Raw genomic sequence first — 20990 nt, 5'->3', positions numbered from 1 at the left:
CTTTGGAAGGGGTCTGTGAGTGTAGAGGTAGGGCCATGCGTGGGGGTGTAGGGGTGGGACTTGGGTTCTGCGTGGCAGGAGGGAGGCTCTGAGGGCAGAGGATTAGGCCCGGGAGCCCAACAGGCTCCCCAGTGCCTAAGTGGACTGGGAAAGCACTGGCCGGGTTCCCTTCCATTCCTTCTTGCCCCTCCCCCACCATCTCCCCAAGCGTCTCCCCCATCCCACTGGACCCCTAACCACAGGTGGGTCCCTCTGGGTGTAGGAACTCCTCCCCTCCCCAAGCCACCCCTCAGGAGTGCTGGTCCCAAAGGTCCAGCCTTTACTTTTGCTCCCCCTTCCCTCCCTCCCACTCCCTCAGGACCCACACAGCTGGAGGGGTCCTCCACGGGCAGAGGATCAGGCCCAGGATCTCAGCAGGTTCCTGAGGGCCCAAAAACCTGGCCACACTTCCTTTTGTTCCTCTGCCCTCCCAATGGTTCCCCAATTTCCCCCTTCCAGCATGGGATACCTTCCCCTCCCCCAGCCGGCCCTCAGGGGCGCCAGGCCTGTCCTGCCTCTGCTTCTCCTCCCCCTTCACTCCCCCCATGCCCCATGTCCTACCTTGTCGCTGGGGGTTTCTCCCGTCTGCTTAGGTGTCTGTGGTCTCCCACGGATGCCTGGTAGGTGCCCTAGTTGTGAGGAGACATGACTTCCACGTCCTCCTAGTACGCCATCTTGACTCCGCCCCCTATTTTTACTTTTTAATATTGTTTCAGTGTTATATAAACACAACCAATACTTTAATAATATAAAAAATGTTACATAGATTTGGAAATGAGGTCAAATTTTGGGCTGAAGAGTGGATGTATGATTAATCGCCTATTTGATATTCGGCTCTATAGAAAATAGACCTTTATATGAGACAATTATCAGGATAAATTCTGCTTCCAAGAATGAGACAGGTTCATCTTTAAATATAAAACAACAACTAAAAGCACAGACACAGAAAGCAATATACCTATTTATTTTTGGTAGAATTATTAAATAAAACCAAAGAGACCAATTCCATTTTGCATATATCTCTATGTCTAATTTCAGCATCTAAATCTATGTTTAAATGACACCTAGGAGTTCCCTGGTGGCACAGTGGTTAAGAATTCACCTGCCAATGCAGGGGACAGAGTTCGAGCCCTGGTCCGGGAAGATCCCACATGCTGTGGAGCAACTAAGCCCGTGCACCACAACTACTGAGCCTGTGTGCCACAACTACTGAAGCCCATATGCCTAGAAGCCATGCTCCACAAGAGAAGCCACCACAGTGAGAAGCCCACGCACCTCAACAAACAGCAGTCCCTGCTCGCCACAACTAGAGAAAGCCCATGTGCAGCAGCAAAGACCCAATGCAGCCAAAAATAAAATATAAATTTTTTTAAAATTTGAAAATTAAAAATTAAAAAAAGTTTTTTAAAGTACAGCATTAAATGACATCTCTGTTATACTTAGCTTGTAAATATATAAATAGGTCTACATAATAAAATTTTAAATTTTCATAGTTTAATATCTAATAGTTTTATAACTAATGGAAATTTAAAATCAAGTTAATGGAATTTTCATTTAAAGTTAAAACATTATAAATAAACCTTAACAAGTGAAAGAAATTTATGCTTGCTTAAGATAATGTAACATAGTACTACAAAGAAATACTAATTTTGAACAAATTGTGTTCTATGTGTATAATTCCAGGCTTAAAAATCTCCTCTTCATCCCAGATAAAAGAGTTTGCTCAGCAATATAACGCTAACATTGCATTATAGTCCAAATAATAAAGTAAATGTCCATGAATCCATATATAAAGAAATAAGTAAATAATAAATGTGGGAGAAGTGACAAGCATTGCTTAAAGAATTTCAATTAATGTAAAAGGAATCAGAAATAGAAGATCACCATTCACTGCCACAGTATTAATTGCCACAGAAAATAGCCCACAGTGGATACTAAAATTTGTGGTCAAAAGTTAAAGCAAAAACATTGTTTTGTTTAATGTTTATTTACTTATTTGGCTGTGCCGGGTCTTGGTTGTGGCACACGGGAATCTTCCTTGCAACATGCAGGATCTTTATTTCTTTAGTTGAGGGTTGGGGGATCTTTAGTTGTGGCATGTGAGATCTAGTTCCCTGATTAGGGATTGAGCCTGGGCCCCCCTGTATTGGGAATGCGGAGTCTTAACCACTGGACCACCAGGGAAGTCCCTAAAGCAGAAACATTGTATTTGCATAGTTTCAAACTGTCTCTCCCCAGCTATTAATTACAAAGGGAAAAAGAGTAACATTACAGTAAAGAAACTTGACATATATTATCTTAACCAAGTGATCAAGATTAACATCATGGGCTGCCCTGGTGGCACAGTGGTTGAGAGTCCACCTGCCGATGCAGGGGACGTGGGTTCGTGCCCCGGTCCAGGAGGATCCCGCATGCCGTGGAGCGGCTGGGCCCGTGAACCATGGCCACTGAGCCTGTGCGTCCGGAGCCTGTTGCTCCGCAGCAGTAGAGGCCACAGCAGTGAGAGGCCCGTGTACCAAAAAAAAAAAAAAATACAAAAAAAAAAACTCAAAACAAGATTAACATCACTTTAACACTACTGAACTGTACACTTAAAAATGGTCAACGTAGTAAATTTTGTTTTTTTACCAAAATAAATTAACATCACTAGATAAGACATTTTGACATGTACCCCCCTGATATGATGCATTGAGAAGGCCACAGTATCATTTCTGTGATATTCTTCCCAGTAATGCATAACATCAATCTAATTATGAGAAAACAAACACAATGTCAAGTTGAGGGACATGTTTGTTAACTATAAGCTTACTGTGGTAATCATCTCACAATATATGCTGTACACCCTAAAGTTAAACAGTGCTATATGTCAATTACACCTCAATAAAACTGGGGAAAAAATGAGGGACATTTTACAAATAACTGACCAGTACTCTTCAAAAGTCTCAAAGTCGAAGATTGGTTCAAGATGGCGGAGAAGGACGTGCTCTCGCTTCCTCTTGCAAGAACACCAGAATCACAACTAACTGCTGAACAGTCATCAACAGGAAGACACTGCAACTCACCAAAAAAGATATCCGACATCCAAAGACAAAGGAGAAGCTATAATGAGATGGTAGGAGGGGCGCAATCACAATAAAATCAAATCCCATAACTGCTGCGTAGGTGAGTCACAAACTGGAGAACACTTATACCCCAGAAGTCCACCCACTGGAGTGAAGGTTCTGAGCCCCACATCAGGCTTCCCAACCTGGGGGTCTGGCAATGAGAGGAGGAATTCCAAGAGAATCAAGGCTTTGAAGGCTAGCGGGATTTGATTGCAGGACTTTGACAGGACTGGGAGAAACAGAGACTCCACCCTTGGAGGGCACACACAAAGTAATGTGTGCATCGGAACCCAAACAAAGGAGCAGTGACCCCATAGGAGACTGAACCAGACCTACCTGCTAGTGTTGGAGGGTCTCCTGCAGAGGTGGGGGGTGGCTGAGTCTCACCGTGAGGACAGGGACACTGGCAGCAGAAGTTCTTAGAAGTACTCCTTGGCGTGAGCCCTCCCACAGTCCGCCATCAGCCCCACCAAAGAGCCCAGGTAGGCTGCAGTGTTGGGTCGCCTCAGGCCAAACAACCAACAGGGAGGGAACCCAGCACCACCCATCAGCAGAGAAGCAGATTAAAGTTTTACTGAGCTCTGCCCACCAGAGCAACAGCCAGCTCTACCCACCACCAGTCCCTCCCATCAGGAAACTTGCACAAGCCTCTTAGATAGCCTCATCCACAGAGGGCAGACAGCAGAAGCAAGAAGAACTACAATCCTGCAGCCTGTGGAACGAAAACCACATTCACAGAAAGATAGACAAGATGAAAAGGCAGATGGCTACATACCAGATGAAGGAACAAGATAAAACCCCAGAAAAACAACTAAATGAAGTGGAGATAGGCATTATTCCAGAAAAAGAATTCAGAATAATGATAGTGAAGATGATCCAGGACCTCAGAAAAAGAATGGAGGCAAAGATCGAGAAGATGCAAGAAATGTTTAACAAAGACGTAGAAGAATTAAAGAACAAACAAACAGAGATGAACAATACAATAACTGAAATGAAAAATACACTAGAAGGAATCAATAGCAGAATAACTGAGGCAGAAGAACGGATAAGTGACCTGGAAGACAGAATGGTGGAATTCACTGCTGCAGAACAGGACAAGGAAAAAAGAATGAAAAGAAATGAAGACAGCCTAAGAGACCTCTGAGACAACATTAAACGCAACAACATTCACATTATAGGGGTCCCAGAAGGAGAAGAGAGAGAGAAAGGACCTGAGAAAATATTTGAAGAGATTATAGTCGAAAACTTCCCTAACATGGGAAAGGAAATAGCCACCCAAGTCCAGGAAGCACAGAGAGTCCCATACAGGATAAACCCAAAGAGAAACACACCGAGACACATAGTAATCAAATTGGCAAAAATTAAAGACAAAGAAAAATTATTGAAAGCAGCAAGGGAAGAATGACAAATAACATACAAGGAAACTCCCATAAGGTTAATAGCTGATTTCTCAGCAGAAACTCTACAAGGTAGAAGGGAGTGGCATGATATACTTAAAGTGATGAAAGGGAAGAACCTACAACCAAGATTACCCAGCAAGGATCTCATTCAGATTTGATGGAGAAATCAAAAACTTTACAGACAAGCAAAAGATAAAAGAATTCAGCACCACCAAACCAGCTCTACAAAAGATAATAAAGGAACTTCTCTAAGTGGGAAACAGAAGAAAAGGACCTACAAAACCAAACCCAAAACAATTAAGAAAATGGTAATAGGAACATACATATCAATAATTACCTTAAACGTGAATGGATTAAATGCTCCAACCAAAAAACACAGGCTTGCTGAATGGATACAAAAACAAGACCCATACATATGCTGTCTACAAGAGACCCACTTCAGACCTAGGGACATATACAGACTGAAAGTGAGGGGGTGGAAAAAGATATTCCATGCAAATGGAAATCAAAAGAAAGCTGGGGGACTTCCGGGAAGATGGCGGAAGAGTAAGACGCGGAGATCACCTTCCTCTCCACAGATACACCAGAAGTACATCTACGCGTGGAACAACTCCTACGGAGCACCTACTGAACGCTGGCAGAAGACCTCAGACCTCCCAAAAGGCAAGGAACCCCCCACGTACCTGGTTAGGGCAAAAGAAAAAACTAAACAGAGACAAAAGGATAGGGACGGGTCCTGCACCAGCGGGAGAGAGCTGTGAAGGAGGAAAAGTGTCCACACACTAGGAAGCCCCTTCGCGGGTGGAGACTTCGGGAGGCAGAGTGGGGGAGCTTGGGAGCCGCGGAGGAGAACACAGCAACAGGGGTGCGGAGGGCAAAGCGGACAGATTCCAGCGCAGAGGATCGGGCCGACCGGCACTCACCAGCCGAGAGGCTTGTCTGCTCGCCCGCCGGGGCGGGTGGGACTGGGAGCTGAGGCTCCGGCTTTTGTCGGAGCGCCGGGAGAGGACTGAGGTTGGCGGCGTGAACACAGCCTGCAGGGCGTTAGTGCACCGCGGCTAGCCGGGAGAGAGTCCGGGGAAAAGTCTGGACCTGCCGAAGAGGCAAGAGACTTTTACCTCCCTCTTTGTTTCCTGGTGCACGAGGAGAGGGGATTAAGAGCGCTGCTTGAGAGGGCTCCAGGGACGGGCGCGAGCCGCGGCTAAGATTGCGGAGCCCAGAGACGGACATGGGACGCTGAGGCCGCTGCTGCCGCCGTCAGGAGGCCTGTGTGCGAGCACAGGTCACTAGCCACACGCCCTTCCGGGGAGCCTGTGCAGCCCGCCACTGCCAGGGTCCCGGGATCCAGGGACGGCTCCCCCGGGAGAGCGCACGGCGCCCGCAGGCTGCAGCGTCACGCCGGCCTCTGCCGCTGCAGGCCCGCCCCGCACTCCGTGACCCTCCCTACCCCCCGGCCTGGGTGAGCCAGAGCCTCCGAATCAGCGGCTCCTTTAACCCCGTCCTGTCTGAGCAAAGAACAGACGCCCTCCGGTGACCTACACGCACAGGCGGGGCCAAATCCAAAGCTGAGCCCCTGGGAACTGTCAGAACAAAGAAGAGAAAGGGAAATCTCTCCCAGCAGCCTCAGAAGCAGCGGATTAAAGCTCCACAATCAACTTGATATACCCTGCATCTGTGGAATACCTGAATAGACAAGGAATCATCCCAAATTAAGGAGCCCTGTGGATGAAAGGCTCTTGGTGCTGCAGCCAGGAGTCAGTGCTGTGCCTCTGAGGTGGGAGAGCCAACTTCAGGACACTGGTCCACAAGAGGCCTCCCAGCTGCACATAATATCAAACAGCAAAAATCTCCGAGAGATCTCCATCTCAACGCCAGCACCCAGCTTCACTCAACGACCAGCAAGCTACAGTGCTGGACATCCTATGCCAAACAACTAGCAAGACAGGAACACAACCCCACCCATTAGCAGAGAGGCTGCCCAAAATCATAGTAAGTCTACAGACACCTCAAAACACACCACCAGACGTGGACCTGCCCACCAGAAAGACAAGATCCAGCCTCATACACCAGAACACAGGCACTAGTACCCTCCACCAGGAAGCCTACACAACCCACTGAACCAACCTTAGCCACTGGGGACAGACACAAAAAACAACAGGAACTACGAACCTTCAGCCTGCAAAAAAGGAGACCCCAAACACAGTAAGATAAGCAAAATGAAAAGACAGAAAAACACACAGCAGATGAAGGAGCAAGATAAAAACCCACCAGACCTAACAAATGAAGAGGAAATAGGCAGTCTACCTGAAAAAGAATTCAGAATAATGATAGTAAGGTTGATCCGAAATCTTGGAGATAGAATGGACAATAGAATGGACAAATTGCAAGAATCAGTTAACAAGGACCTAGAAGAACTAAAGATGAAACAAGCAACGATGAACAACACAATAAATGAAATTAAAAATACTCTAGATGGGATCAATAGCAGAATAACTGAGGCAGAAGAACGGATAAGTGACCTGGAAGATAAAATAGTGGAAATAACTACTGCAGAGCAGAAAAAAGAAAAAAGAATGAAAAGAACTGAGGACAGTCTCAGAGACCTCTGGGACAACATTAAACGCACCAACATTCGAATTATAGGGGTTCCAGAAGAAGAAGAGAAAAAGAAAGGGACTGAGAAAATATTTGAAGAGATTATAGTTGAAAACTTCCCTAATATGGGAAAAGAAATAGTTAATCAAGTCCAGGAAGCACAGAGAGTCCCATACAGGATAAATCCAAGGAGAAATACGCCAAGACACATATTAATCAAACTGTCAAAAATTAAATACAAAGAAAACATATTAAAAGCAGCAAGGGAAAAACAACAAATAACACACAAGGGAATCCTCATAAGGTTAACAGCTGATCTTTCAGCAGAAACTCTGCAAGCCAGAAGGGAGTGGCAGGACATATTGAAAGTGTTGAAGGAGAAAAACCTGCAACCAAGATTACTTTACCCAGCAAGGATCTCATTCAGATTTGATGGAGAAATTAAAACCTTTACAGACAAGCAAAAGCTGAGAGAGTTCAGCACCACCAAACCAGCTCTACAACAACTGCTAAAGGAACTTCTCTAGGCAAGAAACACAAAAGAAGGAAAGGACCTACAATAATGAACCCAAAACAATTAAGAAAATGGGAATAGGAACACACATATCGATAATTACCTTAAATGTAAATGGACTAAATGCTCCCACCAAAAGACACAGATTGGCTGAATGGATACAAAAACAAGACCCATATATTTGCTGTCTACAAGAGACCCACTTCAGACCTAGAGACACATACAGACTGAAAGTAAGGGGATGGAAAAAGGTATTTCATGCAAATGGAAAGCAAAAGAAAGCTGGAGTAGCAATTCTCATATCAGACAAAATAGACCTTAAAAGAAAGACTATTACAAGAGACAAAGAAGGACACTACATAATGATCAAGGGATCGATCCAAGAGGAAGATATAACAATTGTAAATATTTATGCACCCAACTTAGGTGCACCTCAATACATAAGGCAAATACTGACAACCATAAAAGGGGAAATCGACAGTAACACATTCATAATAGGGGACTTTAACACCCCACTTTCACCAATGGACAGATCATCCAAAATGAAAATAAATAAGGAAACACAAGCTTTAAATGATACATTAAACGAGATGGACTTAATTGATATTTATAGGACATTCCATCCAAAAACAACAGAATACACATTTTTCTCAAGTGCTCATGGAACATTCTCCAGGATAGATCATATCTTGGGTCACAAATCAAGCCTTGGTAAATTTAAGAAAATTGAAATTGTATCAAGTATCTTTTCTGACCACAACGCCATGAGACTAGATATCAATTACAGGGAAAGATCTGTAAAAAATACAAACACATGGAGGCTAAACAATACACTACTTAATAATGAAGTGACCACTGAAGAAATCAAAGAGGAAATCAAAAAATACCTAGAAACAAACGACAATGGAGACACAACGACCCAAAACCTGTGGGATGCAGCAAAAGCAGTTCTAAGGGGGAAGTTTATAGCAATACAAGCCCACCTTAAGAAGCAGGAAACATCTCGAATAAACAACCTAACCTTGCACCTCAAGCAATTAGAGAAAGAAGAACAAAAAAAACCCCAAAGCTAGCAGAAGGAAAGAAATCATAAAAATCAGATCAGAAATAAATGAAAAAGAAATGAAGGAAACAATAGCAAAGATCAATAAAACTAAAAGCTGGTTCTTTGAGAAGATAAACAAAATAGATAAACCACTAGCCAGACTCATCAAGAAAAAAAGGGAGAAGACTCAAATCAATAGAATTAGAAATGAAAAAGGAGAGGTAACAACTGACACTGCAGAAATAAAAGAGATCATGAGAGATTACTACAAGCAACTGTATGCCAATAGAATGGACAATCTGGAAGAAATGGACAAATTCTTGGAAATGCACAACCTGCCAAGACTGAATCAGGAAGAAATAGAAAATATGAACAGACCAATCACAAGCACTGAAATTGAAACTGTGATTAAAAATCTTCCAACAAAGAAAAGCCCAGGACCAGATGGCTTGCAGGCGAATTCTATCAAACATTTAGAGAAGAGCTAACACCTATCCTTCTCAAACTCTTCCAAAATATAGCAGAGGGAGGAACACTCCCAAACTCCTTCTACGAGGCCACCATCACCTTGATACCAAAACCAGACAAGGATGTCACAAAGAAAGAAAACTACAGGCCAATATCACTGATGAACATAGATGCAAAAATCCTCAACAAAGTACTAGCAAACAGAATCCAACAGCACATTAAAAGGATCATACACCATGATCAAGTGGGGTTTATTCCAGGAATGCAAGGATTCTTCAATATACGCAAATCAATCAATGTGATAAACCATATTAACAAACTGAAGGAGAAAAACCATATGATCATCTCAATAGATGCAGAGAAAGCTTTTGACAAAATTCAACACCCATTTATGATAAAAACCCTGCAGAAAGTAGGCATAGAGGGAACTTTCCTCAACATAATAAAGGCCATATATGACAAGCCCACAGCAAACATCATCCTCAATGGTGAAAAACTGAAAGCATTTCCACTAAGATCAGGAACAAGACAAGGTTGCCCACTCTCACCACTCTTATTCAACATAGTTTTGGAAGTTTTAGCCACAGCAATCAGAGAAGGAAAAGAAATAAAAGGATCCAAATCGGAAAAGAAGAAGTAAAGCTGTCACTGTTTGCAGATGACATGATCCTATACATAGAGAACCCTAAAGATGCTACCAGAAAACTACTAGAGCTAATCAATGAATTTGGTAAAGTGGCAGGATACAAAATTAATGCACAGAAATCTCTGGCATTCCTATATACTAATGATGAAAAATCTGAAAGTGAAATCAAGAAAACACTCCCATTTACCACTGCAACAAAAGGAATAAAATATCTAGGAATAAACCTACCGAAGGAGACAAAAGATCTGTATGCAGAAAATTATAAGACACTGATGAAAGAAAGTAAAGATGATACAAATAGATGGAGAGATATACCATGTTCTTGGATTGGAAGAATCAACATTGTGAAAATGACTCTACAACCGAAAGCAATCTATAGATTCAATGCAATCCCTATCAAACTACCACTGGCATTTTTCACAGAACTAGAACAAAAAATTTTGCAATTTGTATGGAAACACAAAAGACCCCGAATAGCCAAAGCAATTTTGAGAACGAAAGAAGGAACTGGAGGAATCAGGCTCCCAGACTTCAGACTATACTACAAAGCTACAGTTATCAAGACGGTATGGTACTGGCACAAAAACAGAAAGATAGATCAATGGAACAGGATAGAAAGCCCAGAGATAAACCCACGCACATATGGTCACCTTATCTTTGACAAAGGAGGCAGAAATGTACAGTGGAGAAAGGACAGCCTATTCAATAAGTGGTGCTGGGAAAACTGGACAGCTACATGTAAAGGTATGAAATTAGATCACTCCCTAACACCATACACAAAAATAAGCTCAAAATGGATTAAAGACCTAAATGTAAGGCCAGAAACTATCAAACTCTTAGAGGAAAACATAGGCAGAACACTCTATGACATAAATCACAGCAAGGTCCTTTTTGACCCACCTCCTAGAGAAATGGAAATAAAAACAAGAGTAAACAAATGGGACCTAATGAAACTTAAAAGCTTTTGCGCAGCAAAGGAAACCATAAAGAAGACCAAAAGACAACCCTCAGAATGGGAGAAAATATTTGCAAATGAAGCAACTGACAAAGGATTGATCTCCAAAATTTATAAGCAGCTCATGCAGCTTAATAACAAAAAAACAAACAACCCAATCCAAAAATGGGCAGAAGACCTAAATAGACATTTCTCCAAAGAAGATATACAGAGTGCCAACAAACACATGAAAGAATGCTCAACATCACTAATCATGAGAGAAATGCAAATCAAAACTACAATGAGATATCATCTCACACCAGTCAGAATGGCCATCATCAAAAAATCTAGAAACAATAAATGCTGGAGAGGGTGTGGAGAAAAGGGAACCCTCTTACACTGTTGGTGGGAATGTAAATTGATACAGCCACTGTGGAGAACAGTATGGAGGTTCCTTAAAAAGCTACAAATAGAACTACCATATGACCCAGCAATCCCACTACTGGGCATATACCCTGAGAAAACCATAATTCAAAAAGAGTCATGTACCAAAATGTTCATTGCAGCTCTATTTACAATAGCCCGGAGATGGAAACAACCTAAGTGTCCATCATCGGATGAATGGATAAAGAAGATGTGGCACATATATACAATGGAATATTACTCAGCCATAAAAAGAAACGAAATTGAGCTATTTGTAATGAAGTGGATAGACCTAGAGTCTGTCATACAGAGTGAAGTAAGTCAGAAAGAGAAAGACAAATACCATATGCTAACACATATATATGGAATTTAAGGAAAAAAAATGTAATGAACCTAGGGGTAAGACAAGAATAAAGACACAGACCTACAAGAGAATGGACTTGAGAATAAGGGGAGGGGGAAGGGTAAGCTGTGACAAAGCAAGAGAGAGGCATGGACATATATACACTACCAAACGTAAGGTAGATAGCTAGTGGGAAGCAGCCGCATAGCACAGGGAGATCAGCTAGGTGCTTTGTGACCGCCTGGAGGGGTGGGATAGGGAGGGTGGGAGGGAGGGAGACGCAAGCGGGAAGAGATATGGGAATATATGTATGTATATAACTGATTCATTTTGTTGTGAAGCTGAAGTTAACATACCATTGTAAAGCAATTATACTCCAATAAAGATGTTAAAAAAAAAAAAAAAGAAAGCTGGAGTAGCAATACTCATATCAGATAAAATAGACTTTAAAATAAAGAATGTCACAAGAGACAAGGAAGGACACTACATAATGACCAAGGAATCAATCCAAGAAGATATAACAATTATAAATATAAATGCACCCAACAAAGGAGCACCTCAATACATAAGGCAACTGCTAACAGCTAAAAAAGAGGAAATCGACAGTAACACAATAATAGTGGGGGACTTTAACACCTCACACCAATGGACAGATCATCCAAACAGAAAATTAATAAGGAAACACAAGCTTTAAATGACACAATAGACCAGATAGATTTAATTGATATTTATAGGACATTGCATCCAAAAACAGCAGATTACACTTTCTTCTCAAGTGCGCATGGAACATTCTCCAGGATAGGTCACATCTTGGGTCACAAATCAAGCCTCAGTAAATTTAAGAAAATTGAAATCATATCAAGCACCTTTTCTGACCAAAACGCTATGAGATTAGAAATCAGTTACAGGGGAAAAATACGTAAAAAACAAACACATGCAGGCTAAACAATATGTTACTAAATAACCAGGAGATCACTGAAGCAATCAAAGAGGAAATCAAAAAATACCTAGAGACAAATGACAATGAAAACACAACGATCTAAAACCTATGGGATGCAGCAAAAGCAGTTCTAAGAGGGAAGTTTATAGCTATACAAGCCTACCTCAAGAAACAAGAAAAATCTCAAATAAACAATCTAACCTTACACCTAAAGGAACTAGAGAAAGAACAAACAAAACCCGAAGTTAGCAGAAGGAGAGAAATCATAAAGATCAGAGCAGAAATAAATGAAATAGAAACAAAGAAAACAATAGCAAAGATCAATAAAACTAAAAGGTGGTTCTTTGAGAAGATAAAATTGATAAACCATTAGCCAAACTCATCAAGAAAAAGAGGGCGAGGACTCAAATAAATAAAATTAAAAATGAAAAAGGAAAAGTTACAACAGACACTGGAGAAATACAAAGCATCCTAAGAGACTACTACAAGCAACTCTATGCCAATAAAATGGACAACCTGGAAGAAATGGACAAGTTCTTAGAGAGGTATAACCTTCCAAGACTGAACCAGGAAGAAATAGAAAATATGAACAGACCAATCACAAGTAATGAAATTGAAACTGTGATTAAAAATCTTCCAACAAACAAAAGTCCAGGACCAGATGGCTTCACAGGCGAATTCTATCAAACATTTAGAGAAGAGCTAACACCCATCCTTTTCAAACTCTTCCAAAAAATTGCAGAGGAAGGAACACTCCCAAACTCATTCTGTGAGGCCACCATCACCCTGATACCAAAACCAGACAAAGATACTAAAAAAAAGAAAATTACAGACCAATATCACTGAAGAATATAGATGCAAAAATCCTCAACCAAATGCTAGCAAACAGAATCCAACAACACATTAAAAGGATCATACACCATGATCAAGTGGGATTTATCCTGAGGATGCAAGGATTCTTCAATTACGCAAATCAATCAATGTGATACACCATATTAACAAATGGAAGAAGAAAAACCATATGATCATCTCAATAGATGCAGAAAAAGCTTTTGACAAAATTCAACACCCATTTATGACAAAATCTCTCTAGAAAGTGGGCATAGAGGGAACCTACCTCAACATAATAAAGGCCATATTACGACAAACCCACAACAAACATCATTCTCAATGGTGAAAAACTGAAAGCATTTCCTCTACAATCAGAAACAAGACAAGGATGTCCACTCTCACCACTATTATTCAACATAGTTTTGGAAGTCCTAGCCAAAGTAATCAGAGAAGAAAAAGAAATAAAGGAATCCAAATCCGAAAAGAAGAAGTAAAACTGTCACTGTTTGCAGATGACGTGATACTATACATAGAGAATCCTAAAGATGCCACCAGAAAACTACTAGAGCTAATCAATGAATTTGGTAAAGTTGTAGGATACAAAATTAATGGACAGAAATCTCTGGCATTCCTATACACTAATGATGAAAAATCTAAAAGAGAAATTAAGGAAACACTCACATTTACCACTGCAGCAAAACGAATAAAATACCTAGGAATAAGGCTACCTAGGGAGACAAAAGACCTTTATGCAGAAAACTATAAGACACTGATGAAAGAAATTAAATATGATACCAACAGATAGAGAGATATACCATGTTCTTGGATTGGAAGAATCAGTATTTTGAAAATGACTATACTACCCAAAGCAATCTACAGATTCAATGCGATCCCTATCAAATTACCAGTGGCATTTTTTGTGGAACTAGAACAAAAAATCTTAAAATTTGTATGGAGATACAAAAGACCCCGAATAGCCAAAGCAGTCTTGAGGGAAAAAGACAGAGCTGGAGGAATAAGACTCCCTGACTTCGGACTATACCACAAAGCTACAGTAATCAAGACAATATGGTACTGGCACAGAAACGGAAATATAGATCAATGAAACAAGATAGAACGCCCAGAGATAAACCCACACACCTATGGTCAACTAATCTATGACAAAGGAGGCAAGGATATACAATGGAGAAAAGACAGTCTCTTCAATAAGTGGTGCTGGGAAAATTGGACAGCTACATGTAAAAGAATGAAATTAGAACACTCCCTAACACCATACACAAAAATAAACTCAAAATGTATTTGAGATCTAAATGTAAGACCAGACACTATAAAACTCTTAGAGGAAAACATAGGAAGAACACTTTATGACATAAATCACAGCAAGATCTTTTATGACCCACCTCGTAGAGTAATGGAAATAAAAACAAAAATAAACAAATAGGACCTAATGAAACGTCAAAGCTTTTGCACAGCAAAGGAAACCATAAACAAGACGAAAAGACAGCCCTCAGAATGGGAGAAAATATTTGAACATCAATCGTTGGACAAAGGATTAATCTCCAAGATACATAAACAGCTCATGCAGCTCAATATTAAAAAAAAACAAACAACCCAATACAAAAATGGTCAGAAGACCTAAATAGACATTTCTCCAAAGAAGACATACACATGGCCAGGAAGCACATGAAAAGCTGCTCAATGTTACTAATTATAAGAGAAATGCAAATCAAAACTACAATGAGGTGTCACCTCACACTAGTCAGAATGGGCATCATCAGCAAATCTACAAACACCAAATGCTGGAGAGGGTGTGGAGAAAAAGGAACCCTCTTGCACTGTTGGTGGGAATGTAAATTGATACAGCCACTATGGAGAACAGTATGGAGGTTTCTTAAGAAACTAAAAATAGAGCTACCATATGACCCAGCAATCCCACTACTGGGCATATACCCAGAGAAGACCATAATTCAAAAAGAGTCACGTACCACAATGTTCATTGCCGCACTATTTACAGTAGCCAGGACATGGAAGCAACCTAAGTGTCCATCAACAGATGAATGGATAAAGAAGATGTGGCACATATATACAATGCAATATTACTCAGCCATAAAAAGAAATGAAATTGAGTTATTTGTAGTGAGGTGGATGGACCCAGAGTTGGTCATACAGAGTGAAGTAAGTCTGAAAGAGAAACACAAATACTGTATGCTAACACATATCTATGGAATCTAAAAAAAAAAAAAGAAAAGGTTCTGATGAACCTAGGGGCAGGACAGGAATAAAGACACAGACCTACTAGAGAATGTACTTGAAGACACGGGGAGGGAGAAGGGTAAGCTGGGACGAAGTGAGAGAGTGGAATGGACTTACATACACTACCAAATGTAAAATAGATAGTGGGAAGCAGCCACATAGCACAGGGAGATCAGCTCAGTGCTTTGTGACCACCTAAAGGGGTGGGATAGGGAGGGTGGGAGGGAGGGAGACGCAAGAGGGAAGAGATATGGGGATATATGTATATGTATAACTGATTCACTTTGTTATAAAGCAGAAACTAACACACCATTGTAAAGCAATTATACTCCAATAAAGATGTTAAAAAAAAAAAAAGGAATTTAAGGGACTGCCCTAGTGCAGTGGTAAAGAATCCTTCCAATGCAGGGGATGCGGGTTTGATCCCTGGTGAGGGAACTAAGATCCCACATGCTGCAGGGCAACTAAGCCCGAGTGCCACAAACTAGAGCCCACTTACCCTGCAGCCTGTGCACCACGACTAGAGAGAGAAAACCTGCACGCCACAACTAAAAAAGCTCGCGCACCACAACAAAGAGCCCACGTGCCACAACGAAAGATCCCGTGTGCCACAACCAAGACCCAATGCAGCCAAAAAAATAATGAATGAATAAGTAAATAAAATATTATTTAAAATATAGTATAAAATTTTTTTTAACTTTAGAAATGTAGATCTATATGCATTTCAAAGTTAAATATGTAATTGAAGCAATTTGCCCAAACTAGAGGTACTGTTCTACCTTTGGAATACCAGGTACAAATGTTGTGCCTATCTGTGTGGGACACACCCTTGTGGGTTTGAATTTACACATTGTATAAAATAAGGTACCTAATTAAAGACGCATTAAAGCAAACTTTTTAAACAGTTAAGGCACAGTTGGTAGTATTAATAGCATCCTTGAAATATGTTAATGTTTTAATTTTTTTTCTTTAATTTTAGAATGAGAGAACTTAAAATAGCTTACAAATGCAAAACAATGATGATCAAAAAGAAACCTAACTTGAATCCCTACTCCATTTCATTTTTTGAATGATATGCTAGGAACTAACTCTTTTTCTTAGTTTCCATGTTGTCACATCAGCATGCTCAGAGGATAAAATGGCTTAAGATCAAATCTGTTAATACATGAAAATCTGTCTTTTCCTAAGGCCACTTTATTGGTATTAATGCATTCTTTCTTCTTTAATATCTTTTTGTTTTGTAGTTGTTCAATAGCATTTGTTATCTACAAGTCTATTTTTTTCCTCATCTACGTTCAAACAACTGCTCTCTGATGAGGAATGAGATATCTGTGTATAAACAGAGATTTAAGACTTGCCTAAGGTCCCCAACAACCATTAAGAAATCTACACCTAACTTAATTCCTGAACTGAATCTCTTTAGCCTTATATCTGCCTTTACATTTGCAAATAAGTCAAATCCTTTTTCTTCTTCTTTACCCTTCCTCCCATCCAGTTATCTATGAGGACCACCATTTACCAGACATTTGCATGATTGTGAATGATGGTATGCAAGATGTTGATTCAAAGATAATCTCTACTCATCAGATGACAAATCTAGCAATTTCTGAATAACAATAAACTATATTTCTACTTCTTGAACCTAACTGCTTTCTGATGTATCAAAACTAGGAGCTAGTTCTTGTCCCTATGCATGCATAACTTTCTAATGGAAAATAACTTAAAGGCAAAATAACATGATATCTCTATGGAACTAAGCATATCCAGAGCCAGGACTAATGAACTTCCACAGGAGACATGAATAATGGCCACATATAGTCATCAGATACTTGGGCATGACCTTCTGACCCCTGAGACCTATTCCTATCAGAATCTGGTGGTAAACTGGAGCCAGCCTCTGTTTTTACCTCTCCAGTGCCATGGGGGAAGGGGAAGTTGGGCATAAGGCGCTTAAGAAACCAGAATTCACTATTGCCAGTGCCAGTGGCTGAGGACACTTCATAGGGACAAGGCTGGGATATGGATCCACTGGCTCCTCCTTGTACCAGGGTGTTAGAGAAATTACAGTCATCATAGAAACGCTCTTGAATTTTCTCTGTATTTAATCTTCTGGCAGATATGTGTAATGAAGATCACTGTGACAGAGAGGAGAAAGAGAAAGGAAAGCACAGCCAGAGAAATGACCAAATATTTAGTGGATGGATTTACCCTTGTAGGATGCTTGAATGGATCCAGGAACTGCAGATAGGGCTCAGAAAAGCCATCTACCAGGAGGATATTAAGTGAGGCAGTAGTAGAAAGAGCTGGTTGGCCATGATCCTGAACAAGAACGATCAGTTTCTGCATCATGGGGTCTCTCTCAGATATCTGCCGCAATGTACGGATTTCCCCATTTTGTTGTTGAGCAGAGAATAACCCAGGGTCAGTGGCCTTAAATAGATGATATAAAAGCCAGGAATTCTGACCTGAGTCACCATCCACAGCCACCACCTTAGTCACCAGGTAGCCTGCCTCTGCAGACCTAGGCACCAGGTCATTGCAGGGCAAGGTGCCATTTTGCAGTGGGTACAAGATCATTGGGCAGTTATCATTGTCATCCAGGACAACCACTCAGACAGTAACCTGGCTACTCAGTGACAGGAAGCCCCCATCAGTTGCCTTTACCACAAACTGAAAATCTTGAATGGCTTCATAATCCATAGTTCTCAGTGCATAGAGTTTCCCATTGTCTGAATTTATGGAAATGTAAGCAAAGACTGATAGATCTCCACTTTTTGGAGGCAGCAGAGAATATATTATTTGGGCATTCTCACCCAAATCTAGATCCTCAGCATGGACTTTGCCAATAAAAACTGCAGGGCTGTTGTTTTCTCGAACAGTCAAGATGTAGGAATCTTCCTGAAATACTGGGGGATTGTCATTAATGTCAGATATTAGCACCTCTATCACAGTCTCCGACGACAGAGTGGGTGGTCCAGTATCCATGGCAACAAGGGTGCTATAGCCAGAGACCTCCTCTGGATCCATGCCTCTGTCAGTGACCAGTGAGTAGGAATTCCTGAATGTAAGTTTGACTGCAAAGGGAAGGTCTTCTTTGAGGAAGCAAGTGATTCTTCCTCCCACTCGAATGTCCTGGTCTCTGATAGAGAAAAGGGCCACTACCGTCTGTAGTGGAGAGTCCTCAGGGAGAGGGCTGGACACAGAGGAGACTGTAACTTCAGGAGGATCGTCATTAACATCCACCACCTCCACCAGGACTTTGCTGTGGGCAGAGAGGCCTCCTCCGTCGGTAGCTTGAATGTCAATGTCGTATGTTTCAATTGCTTTAAAATCTAGGGACCCTCTTAGTTGAACCTCTCCAGTTTCAGAGTCAATCTGAAACATCTGGAGAATTACTTCTGGGTTTTGAGCTAAAGAGTAAGTTATCTCCTTGTTAGAGCCCTCGTCTAGGTCGGTGGCAGTTACCGTAGCCACCAAAGAACCATTGGCACTGTTTTCCAGCACCTGAGCGCGGTACACCAGTCGAGAGAATTGGGGCACATGATCATTGACATCCAGAACCTCCACGCGAATGTGGGCAGTGCCAGACTTGGGCGGAGACCCTCCGTCCACAGCTGTAATTGTCAGGTTGACTTCAGGCTGCTCCTCTCTGTCCAGGGGTTTATCCAGCACTAGCTTGGCATACTTGGGCCCATGGCTGCGGAAGCGGGTGTGCAGGTAGAAATACTCACTGGCGCTCAAGGTGTAGTTTTGGAGACCGTTGAGGCCGATGTCCAGATCCTGCGCGCTCTGCAGAGGAAACCATGAACCCAGGGGGGTGCTCTCCGGAATCTTTAAAAGAGGCTCCTTGTTTAGGAAAACCGGGGCATTGTCATTGATATCAAATACCCTGACCTCCACGCCAAAGGACTGCAGTGGCTCCACCAGGACTATTTCAAACTGCAGAACGCATGGATCGGCTTTGCCACAAAGTGACTCCCGATCCAGTTTCTCCTTCACGAACAGATCTCCTGTCTTGCGGTGCAGCCAGAAATGCAGTTTATTGCCCTCAGAAACGAGCCGCGCCCCGCGCGCAGCCAGCTTCCCTACCTCCAGCCCCAAGTCCTTAGCCACGTTAGATACAAATGAACCACTCTCCATCTCCTCTGCCATCGAATAGCGGATGGTCGCCGTACCCCCCACAGATAAGCACAGAAAAAGGAGAAGCGAGCCCACTTGCCTGCTTTGCAAGAGTTTTCTGCGTGCAATCGCCATCCGTTCTCAGAAGAGCACTCTCTGCAGCAGATACACCTGTTGCGTACACACTTTCACTTTTCTGCCAACAGGTTCCTGCAACAGCTGCTCTCGGCTTTGCTAGCCTCTAACCGCAGCGCCGCCAAAGGCTAACAGAGCCAGGTGAGCTGTTTTGCACTTGGAAGAAAAATTGCATTAAGTAACTCAACTCCCCAGTCTATCGAATGTATTAATAGATATGTTCTCATTCTGGAGAGTTAGGTAGAGGTTGAAAGTTGTTGCCAAAGCAACAACAAACTCGCCTTTCAATTCCCTTTCAGGAAAAAAAGCTCTGGGGAATTGAACACCCAATGAGGATACTCGTTAAGCAAGCTCAAGGTTGAAGTCATAGTATCTGTGAGCCGGCTGGGGCCGCTGCAGCAGCAGGCAAACAGCGAGGTGTTAAGGTACTCGGCACACTCCACACACACACTCCGCCCAGAGACCAAGGGAGAGGCAAAAAGATGCTGCAGTGTCTTCTGAAGCGTGAACCAACTGGATGGGAATGAGGGAGGGGGGCTTGGAAGAAAGTGATCAGTAGAAAAAGGAAAGGGGACAGACATCATCTCTCAGGAAGCTGGGGTCCATTAGGTACATTGATAGGGGAATTGTTCAACTTGCCTCATGGTTTGCATAAACCCATTCTTTTCTACAGAACCCTCAAACGCTTAGGAAGCGACTGGCTTGTCACTTATGATTCTGATGAAAGTAATACTTATTGGGTATGATTTCTATATACTGGTACTGTATTAAGTAATTTACATGCATTATCTCATTTAACCCTTGCAACAACTCTGTGAGGTACACATTATTATTATTTCTTTTTTACAGATGAAATTGAGACTGGAGAGGTTATGTTACTCCCCCAACATCTTCTACCTAGTAAATATTAGAGAAGGAACTCAATTTGATTTTGTCTGACTCCAAAGTCATGCTCGTAATTAGTATGTAACTCTACTTTCCAAATAATATAGTAGGTAAATTAAATGAAGATAAATATTTGGCTTTGGATTTTAAAGGAAATTAAATAATAGACTACTTACATATATTGAAAATGGCCCAACAGAAATTTTGCAAGATATTTGTTGAGAGTTTTTTACAGTCATAAGATCATAGAATGTTTAAGAATGATAATGCACCTCAGAAAGATTAGGTCCAATCTCCCCCACCCCTTTTTTAAATA

At 41.6% G+C, this 20990-nt stretch overlaps 1 protein-coding gene across 1 annotated transcript; it reads right to left on the bottom strand.

Moving 5' to 3' along the window:
- Window positions 1-17310: 17310 nt before the first annotated feature.
- PCDHB1 (protocadherin beta 1) lies at window positions 17311-19789 on the bottom strand. The gene is given in 2 exon segments (XM_060146367.1): window positions 17311-17626; window positions 17628-19789. Coding segments are annotated over 2 exon segments (2478 nt in total).
- Window positions 19790-20990: the final 1201 nt, after the last annotated feature.

Source organism: Lagenorhynchus albirostris, chromosome 3 (assembly GCF_949774975.1).
Source record: "Lagenorhynchus albirostris chromosome 3, mLagAlb1.1, whole genome shotgun sequence".
Lineage (NCBI taxonomy): Eukaryota > Metazoa > Chordata > Mammalia > Artiodactyla > Delphinidae > Lagenorhynchus > Lagenorhynchus albirostris.
Note: the sequence above shows the minus strand (reverse complement) of the source record. Positions and strands in the feature narration are given on the sequence as shown.